Below are 10085 nucleotides of genomic sequence, written 5' to 3' on the forward strand. Positions count from 1 at the left end.
TAAGTACCATTTTCACAAATTAAGCCTGAATTAGCTCAACATAAACTAAACTTATTTTACATTTAATAATTGTTTAACCTGTCTGTGTATACGAGTTCAAATTATTAATTACCTTTTATTTGATCTCAAAGTTTTATTTTTTTTTTTTAGTCAAATTTATTTACAACAAAATATGTGGGAAAATATTTAAGAAAAGAAACCAAAAAAAACAAAACAAAATGAAAATGTGTTGAGATGTAATTCAGAAAAAGATTTTTGGTGAGAAAAAAAAAATAAAAAAAGTTGTGCAATGTTTAAAGAAGCTTTAAAAAAAGATTACAATATTAGTTAGTTGTTTTAAATCCAGAGGGCATCATGTCACATAGAGGACACTGTTTTTTTATTTTGAAGTGCCAGTAAATGAAAGTTTTTGAGTTTGACTTGTCGTCATCACTACCTCATTTTTTTTAGATAATTTTAAATCGAGAAGAAGCACAACTTTTAAATGGATTTTAAATATTACTTGAACGATTATAAAAAAAAAGTTTTACTTTTTATAAAGCTTGTGATATGTTATGGTTAAAAACTCTAAATTTAGGACATAATCACTTAATTTAAGAAGTATTTAATGTTTAGAAGCTTTATCACCCTGTAGGGCCGTAGAATGTAAAGGAAATGTGTCGTGTAAAAATGTTTGTTCTTTAAACCATAACACATCACATTTATATACAGAATGTAACAACAACATTCTAAAAATCCATGTATATCATCCGCATTCAAATGAGATAACGATTAAGATGATGGTCCATTGTTTTGTTACACCCTGTATATAATAAAATTTAAGATGATGGATATTTTATATTTGAAAAGAAAGTAAAGTAAACCCTTTGTTGGCTTTGTAAAAAACGATATGTAAACGATATGAGTGAGGTAAGTATTCAGATAATGATTCTGATTCTGATTCTGATTCTGATTGTGTTTAAGATGTGCAATGTGCATGATATTAAAGTTTAATAAAATGTATTTTATCTCCACATATTTAAATGTTAATTAAAATTTAAAAAACAGTATAATGATGTAAAATTAATTAAAACAAAAAATTATTATTATTATATATTAATTAATTAATTAATTAATTTAAAAAACAAAAGACATATTACATGTATTTTAGATTTTATTCATATTATTATTTTATTCAAATTAGTGATAATTTTTTAATATCAGTCATCAAGATCACTTTATAACATTCCTTTTATTAAATACAAGTTTTTGTTGGGAAATGGTGTAGAAATTTGATATTAAAATGATTCGGTTGTTTAAGGAAATTCGGTGAATGTCCATATTTTTTTATGTAAATGATAGTTCAAAGTCCCTTGATCATAATAAACATAGTTTTGGGGCCTTTTGCGGGACAAAATTTTGAATTATTTCATTTTAAAATTGTGATTTTTAATACAGTACCTTATGGAATGAGCTTCAAAAAGTTTTCGTCATGTAGAAAATTTATCACAGATACTGTTTATGCGAAAAAAAACTCAGCAATCATAAAAAACCTTGGTTTTTTATGATTATACGACATTTTTAGAGCATTTTTTTACATTTACGTCACGTGACAGCCGAATCACTTTAAGTTATAGTGCATTTTTTTGATATGACAACTTGTTTCTAATAAAAAAAAATGATATAAAGTGATCGAACTTATTTAAAATTATAATAAAAAATATATAAATCAGTCATCAAATCAATACAAGATTAAAAAAGAAACACAAAACAAAAAGATAAAATTAAATAAAATACTCAAATAAATATAAAAACAAACAATATGTATTAAGAAATAAAAAAATATTTTAAAAAATTATTAAAATTTATATTTTTATTAATAAAAAAACAAAATGTAGCATAAATTTATATATTTAATTAAAAAGAAAACAAGTGAATCATTTTAATTATTAATAAAAACAAAAACAAGATGGCGTTCATCATCACATATTTATTAAAATGATTGACTTATTTTAAAATGGGAGAAAATTAAAAAGAATTTTTTTTTATATATTTATGTGTTAATTTGTAAAAATTGTTTATTTATTTTAAATGTTTATTAGTTCAATTTTTATTTGTATGTACCTTTTATTAGTTTTTGTTCTTTTAGTGTAAATTGCAGCAAATTTTTGTATATTTTTCCACTATTTTATTTTATTTTTTTTTTAAATAAGTTTTTAACTCATAAATCGTTGTACACAAACAAAAAGTTATCATTTTTGGATATTAAAACAAAAACAAAAAATTTTTAACAAAAAGAAAAACTTTATTAATATGCACTAAAAAGTAAAAAAATAACGATAAGATAATGTAGTTAAAATTATTGTTATTTTTGGAGTCGGTGTCAGCCCAGGAAACAACTGTAACAGAACAGTTTGCTACATAAGCATGGCTGACATTGACTCCAAAAATCATAATAATTGTAACTACAATATATTATCGTTATTTTTTTACTTTTTAGTGCATTTAAAAAAAAAAGTTTTTCTTTTGGAGTCGGTTTTCTTTATGTTAAAAGTTTTTTTATTTTGTGATTTTTATTGAATCTGAAGTACACTAACTAATTTGTCACTAAAAAAAGAATCATTGAAATCGGTTGACGTGATATTGTGTTATTCGTCCTCTTGTCATGCATACTTAATGCAAATTTAAGTCTTTTATGGTTTGCTCATGGATGCCGTTGTGTGCAGAAGTGTACCAAAATAAAATTGGACCACCGGAAGCACCAGCTTTCAAATAGATAAAGAATCATCAAAAATGGTTCAACCTGTTGAAAGTTAACAAACTGAGGTATCAAACATAAAAAATAAAAACAGTCGAATTGATAACCTTCTCCCTTTTTTGTTTGAAGTCGGTTAACAAACAAATCGCACTTTGATTCAAATTTTACATTCGAACGGTTGCGAATATTTTTTTCTGATGCCATCCATCTTGGGATATTTAGCATTATTAAATGAGAGTAATGATTTATGAAAACACTGCCATTTTGAAAAATTAAAATCTTTGAAATTCGTAAAGTTATCGTACGAGGGTTTTTTAAATTATACAGAATGTGTACTTCTGTAATTTAATTTTAAAAACCTATCTTGTCTTGGAAGAAATCAGACGTGAAGTATTAAAGTATAAAATTAACTTGCTGCCATTACATCTCCCTTTTTAACACCGTACAATCCAAAAATAAAATATCGGATTGTTTTACGATTTATGAGAGCCTTCTTTTTAGTTTAGATTTTTTTTTTTTCTTAAACATAAAAATTAAATTTGTACATAATAGTTTTTATAAATTGCCTCTAATTAAAAGATCTCACCAAATAATACTTTATTTTTACAATTTAAAAATAAATAATTAAAATAAAATAAAAATCAGTGCTGGACACCGAAATACAACCCTCTTTAAAAATATATTATTTATTTTGATCAATTTTGACAATCTTGAATGGATCCCATGTTCTTTGTTTGTTTTTTTAGCTAATAATTTTCGATTAAAAATTAAAAAAATTTTATTTTGAATCGAAAATTAATATCTAAAAAAAAAAATATGTGAAATCTGTGCAATATCAATAAATAATAAATAAAATTATTAATAACAAATTAAAATGGACGTTATATAAAAAAACAACTCAATGTTCTGTCTAAAATCTTAATGTCGTCCTTTTTTATTTAATTTTTGTTTTCCAAATAATTATTTTTTACTATTCAGGGCTTAAGAAACAAATTGATAGCAATAGAATGTGTAATGAAAATTATTATCATACCGGGTGTACAAACATATCATGTATGGTTGGATCGAATCGCTACCAACATCATATGATTGAAACACCCTGTATATATCGTATATATATTATATATCGCTGTGTTATTGGTTCAATAAAATTTAAGTAAATGTCTCTATTAATAAATTTAAAAGAAAATATATCTAAACATAACCTAGATGTGTAAGGAAAATCAAAAAGAAAATGTCGAAAAAAATGTATTGGAATCTTGAATTTTTACAACATTTTTAATTGGAGAATATTTTATGCTTGTTTAAAGTAAAAAAACGAATTAGCAAAAAAAAAACATAAAAAATTAAACCACGAAAATTTTTGTACTTTTATATTTATAAAAAAAATTATAAAAAATGATTGAATTGGCTTGGAATTTTGAAAACGAATGAATTTTTCTTCAATTATTGATTGCGTTCAAAAAAAAAAAAAAAAAAAAAAACAAAAATTTAAACTCAATATCGCTTGTTTTGAACGCTTTCAATAGCTAATTTTATCAGAAACAAATCGATAAATTTCCGATAAATTTAGATTTTCTTTAATAAAAAATAATTATTCATAAAAATTTAAAATCGAGCGCGTACACATTTTGTATTGATAACTGGGAGTTGCAACTCGCCAACTGGCGATAATAATTCGTAATACACCGAATTTGTAACACCTGCTTACTTACCATTTATCAAACGCGTTAAAACTTTCATTGTACACAAAGTTTATTTCTACTTTACAATGTATGGCTGCTAAAATGGCCACTGTTGGACAAGACAGTCATCTAATCAATAAAATTCAAGTCCTAAGAAGTTTTTCTGTTCGTTCTCAAAAGAAAACTCGTTTAGAATAATATATTATCCCGTCAGCACTCGCGCTATGAGCATGTAACAGTAAACATGTAAAGTAAATTTAAACTTTTTCATTAAAACATTTTTAATTTTTCACAATTAAGGAAATTCCTTATTAAAAAATATCTCTAAATTTGAAAAAAAAAATTCAATTCCAATATGTTCTTTTTAAAAATAAATTTATAAAAAATTACGTCTTTTTACGGTCAAGATTATTTTCAAGCCCTAATTTTAATAAATCGAAGTATTTTTTAAATAAAACAAAATTATATATTTTTTTTCCCCGATTTTATGCAGTGTTGTTGCGCTCGCTCGCATGATGTTGGTAATGCTGATAAATATGAACATTTATCCCCTCCACCAACGTCACATGTATAAACACCCTGTATAAATAAATATTATTATTCTTTTGTTATTAAAATATTATAAATAATTAATTATTTGTGTATAAATGTTGATTAAAGAATGTGTATGTGATAAACTTATTATTATTATTATTAAAAAAAAATATATATATATTATTATTTGTTAATTTTTAAGATAAAATAAATTTTACGGAACAAATTTTATATTATTCTACAACAACAACAACAAAAATTATAAATACATATGAATTATTATAAAATATATATTATATTATATTATTAATTATATTAATAATTATTTAATTATTAATAATTATTAATTAATTTTTATCTCAATTATTATTTGTATTATTATTATTCAAAACAAAACAAAACAATTTTATTCTAATTATGTTTTATTTTTAATTATGTCCTCCAACAACAAATCAAACAATTATTAATTAATTAATTAATTAATTAATTAATCATAGATAATTATTTTTAACAACAGTTATTAGTATCGATCTAATAGAAACTCTAAAACTCTTCGTTGCTGCAATTATTTTATCATTTATGTAATGATATTGCCTATATCTTTAAGTAATATCACTATTTAGAAATATAGGCAATAAAATTCATAAATGATGTATACAGGGTGTTTTATAATTAACCATAGAAGTCTGAATTTCGTGAATAAGCTAATCAAGACGAACAAAAAAGCTTCTTACCAAATTTCGATCTGAGGCTTAATTTCCAAAAAATTGCTAAATTAAAAATTCATTCATTCACAGTGCACTGGAAATTTATTACCAAAAAAATAATTTAATTGGACAGTTTATATGAAATATAATCTATGATTAATTAATTTAATTGATTATTATTGATAAATTAATTATTATTATTAAAATAAATAAACAAATTTATATTTTTATGAATTGCAGCAGCGTTGATGGATGAAGTGTTTTCTTGTCTTGTGATTGTGAATAAATCTGTTCTTCAATAATGAACTCATTATTAGTTATTTGTGTTGTTCTGTCTCTCTCTCTCTCTTGTTTCTTAATCTCGTTATAAATCAACATCGTCGATTGATTGATTTGATAATTAATTACATATAATTAAATGTATTTTTACTACTCCCCCCCCCTGTTCTTTATTTTAATTAAATTTATATTAATATTCTATATAAGTGATATGGATTTATTTCTTTTACCACACACAATCAATTAATTAATTTTACAAAAATCAAAAACAATATATATCTTATATTTAGAAAATAAATAAATAAAAATAATAATAATAAATAATAAATAATATACATATATTTAAAAAAAAAATCATAAACCTATTTATTTTGTTTTTTATTCAAACCCAAAACACTTTATTCAAAAAACCACAAAAATGAAGGTAAGTACGAAGTTTTTTTTTTTAAATAATTGATAACTGAGAGTTGCAACCCCACCAACTGGCAATAATAATTCGTACTAATTAAAACAGGAAAAGGACCCTTTTTCAATAGTTTTAATTTAGACTACCAGATTACTTACCATTTATTAAAACTCTCATCAAATTAGATGAAATTTCATGATTTACTCAAAGTTTTAGCTTTTTAACTGTATAATATAAATTTTCATATGTGCAAGAAAAAAAGGCATTTTCGATAAAATCAACGATTTTCCTCGTTATTCCATAATTTTGTGGCTTCCAAGAGAACTTTTTGTAGTCTATACGATTCATATGTAAGTCTATGTGTCATGTCAAATCTAAATGTTAAAAATATGTATCTATATGCAAATTTTTGGAGTAAAGTTATGATTTAATATCATATTTAAAATGTAAAAAAAAGCCAATTGAAATAAATCAATCATCTGTGAATTAATTTTATGACTTCCAGGAGTATTGCTTGCAGTCTATACGATTGATATATAAGTCTGTGTGTCATGTCAAATGCAAATGTCAAAATCAAAAATATAAATATAGAAGTTTGAAGAATAAAATTATAAGTTAATTTCATTTTTAAAATGGAAAAAAAACCAATTGAAATAAATCAATCATCTGTGAGTTAAATATTTATATTCTAAAGTTAATTAATTATTGAACTAACCTATAAAATGTAATTGTACTTATGTGTTATCTTTTTATTTTAAGCTTCTAAGTTTAAAAGCTGAAATACTAAAAAAACAACAAGAAGTTCAAGAAGCTAAACTTAAAGCACGTTCATTACCAACATCAACAGTTAAACGGAAGACAGCATCGACATCGACATTGATTAGAAATCCAGGAATAGAGGAACGTAATGCTAGGGATGAATTTAATAATGAAATCGATTCTGATGTTTTAAAACAATCAAGGTATCTCATTCCCACTTCTTTAATAAATAATATTCACTTCATGTCCATCCAGGCCCGTTCACAGGGGAAGGGTTTCCGGAGGTATAACATTTTCATCAAACAATCTTTAATAACAAAATTGTTTTCTATTTTTGTTTAAAGGATCGCTCTAGAAGCAAAAAGTAAATTGTATGAGAAACTTTCACAAACAGTAATTAGTGAAGAACATGAAGGTCTTTATTTAGTTCAATTTAATAAAAAACCACAACAACAAGATAGCGATCAAGGTCAACCATCATGGAATGAATCAAATCAATTGAAATCGATTGAAGATGATCAAAACTACGAAGATCCTACAAATATTGAAGCTGGTGATGAATGGTAAGTCGAATAATATTCAAAAGAAGAAGATAATTGACCAAAGAAAATAAAATATGAGAGATATCGTGGGCATCCGGTTGGAACTATGTTCCTACCGTTTCTTCGTATATTATAAATTTAGCGCTTACTATTATTCTCTGATTTGTTTTGATTTTTTTGTTGATTTGAATGATTGATTATGCACATGTTCAATTTTATAAGATCATTTTGTTGCTTTTTTAAATCGTTCTAGTTCGGTTTTATTCCTGTAATGTCATTTATTTTCTAGGGTGGAGTATACAGATTGTTTAGGTCGTTCCCGCATGTGTCTTCGTAAAGATTTACCATTTGTCAAATCAAAGGATAAAAAGTTGAGTACATTCTTGCCACCAGAAAAGCAACAACCGATTCCTGTCACCGAAATGGATGAATTTAATGAACGACGTGAACAGATGCGTCAACAGTGGGAGGCACAAGAACGTGATTTAATGAACAAGGATAATATTCATTATCAGGATGTCTTGTTTGATGGTAAGATTTTATAGCGCCCTTTGTACAAACTTATCTAAAAGTTATTCTTCTCACAAGCAGTATGTTAATAATGTTTATTTATAAATCGAAATGCTGAAATTAAATTTTATCAATTCCAGAGGCACGTTCACACGGTGTAGGCTACTTTAATTTCTCACACAACGAGGACGAACGAATCAAACAACAGGAGGAATTAAAAAATTTACGACAAGAGACCAAAAACAAACAACAACAAATACAAGAATTGAAACAGAAACGTGACGCTGAGAAAGCTGCACGAGTACGAGCTGCAAAGAATCGTCAACGGGCACGTGCAGGATTACCCCCTCTAGAAGATGGTAAGAAAATCAAATGTTTTTGGAACTGCATATCGCACGTTCTGAATTGTTTCCGGGCTGAAATTTTAGCACTCTAGCTGCAATTTTGCTGTCGATTCCTCATGGGCTATTTAATTTATTGGACTATTAATGTTGTGTTGTAGAACCAGAACCGAAATTGGAACCGATAATAATCGATCAACCACCCGAAGAGAAAACAGACGAAGACAAAGCAAAAGAAAAAGAATTGGAAATAATACGAAATCAACATATACGACCGTGGGATATTGGGAAAAAAGATCGACAACGTGAACCGAAAAGTCAAGAAGAATGGGTTCAGGAAAAACGGAAAGAACGTCCAAAAGAATTTGCTCCACCTTCTGCATATGATCATAATTCACGACGACGTAAGACGTCGAGTTCATCGTCTGACGACGAAAATCGAACTGACCAACGTGAAACATCTAAAAATTACTACCAAAGATTTTATGAACACCCATTATCTCCAAGTGTACCTGAAGATGAGAAGAATCCGTTACGTTTCACTACAAAAAAGACTTCCAAAACCAAATGGAAAGATTTTTATCCAGATGAAGTCGAAGAACAACCTGTCAATCCTTATAAAAGGGTTTATAATCCTTTTACTTCGGATTTTGTTCCCATACCGATTGTAAATGAAGTTGAGGAGTCAAACAGTGTTCTATATGATCCTTTTGAAGAAGAACATGCAGAAGATGATGTTGAACGTAACCAACAACTTAATAATTATGCAGAAATCCCCCCACCACCAACAATGGAATATTATGGAACGGATTCTAAAGCATCTTCATCACGTGCTCACCAAAACAAAAAACCGCTTGGTGAGATTCAAGCATCGATTGAAGCTGGTTTAAAATTTTTACGTAAACAATCTGAACGTAAACATGCGAAAACTGAAAATGTTGGATTCTTTGATTGATCACAAATCAAAAATATGGAAATTTTCAAATACAAACAAAATCTGTTAGAACATCATTGAAGGAACTCACAAGTACGGTCGCTATAAACTTGAATCGATTCACTAAAACGTGTTCTATTTTGGATGTTATTTTTAAATGAGCCGCCATTTTGTTGTTTTAAACTAGACGAAGGCGAAGTGACAAGTGATGACATTCTGATGAACAAAATTCACGAAATATTCCATTGTAGAACCATTTAGATTGTTATTTTTAATAAAAAATATTTGAATTATTAAAATTTTAAATAAATTATTAACACATTTTCACAATTGGATTATTAAATTTAACAAGTGAAAACAAACAATTGACTGAGTTAATTGTTAAAATACCATGCATAGTCAGTGTTGATTTCTTTATCACATAACACATACAAACATGTGACACATACATAACTGATAATCAAGTATAGTACATATTATAAAATTTCCGCCTAATTGGCCCCCTCACGGGTAAACAGTGATGTTTACGAAAAAATGTTTCAAGCAAAAGTTGTTTAATTTTTTATAAGGAACATTTTTTACATTTAAACTTTTGTTCTATCTCTAACGGTTTACAAGATGGGTCCTACGGACCCAAGATCCAATTGACCT

The 10085-nt window shown here is 26.2% G+C and overlaps 1 protein-coding gene across 1 annotated transcript; it reads left to right on the forward strand.

The window, feature by feature from the left end:
- Positions 1–6877: 6877 nt before the first annotated feature.
- Positions 6878–9683, forward strand: LOC123290478 (coiled-coil domain-containing protein 174). Its single transcript, XM_044870690.1, has 6 exons — positions 6878–7016; positions 7108–7310; positions 7452–7670; positions 7939–8180; positions 8300–8518; positions 8662–9683. The coding sequence occupies exons 1-6, from the start codon at positions 6981–6983 to the stop codon at positions 9453–9455; spliced, it is 1713 nt and encodes a 570-aa protein (XP_044726625.1). The 5' UTR covers positions 6878–6980; the 3' UTR covers positions 9456–9683.
- Positions 9684–10085: the final 402 nt, after the last annotated feature.

The sequence above is a fragment of the Chrysoperla carnea genome, chromosome 1 (assembly GCF_905475395.1).
Source record: "Chrysoperla carnea chromosome 1, inChrCarn1.1, whole genome shotgun sequence".
NCBI lineage: Eukaryota > Metazoa > Arthropoda > Insecta > Neuroptera > Chrysopidae > Chrysoperla > Chrysoperla carnea.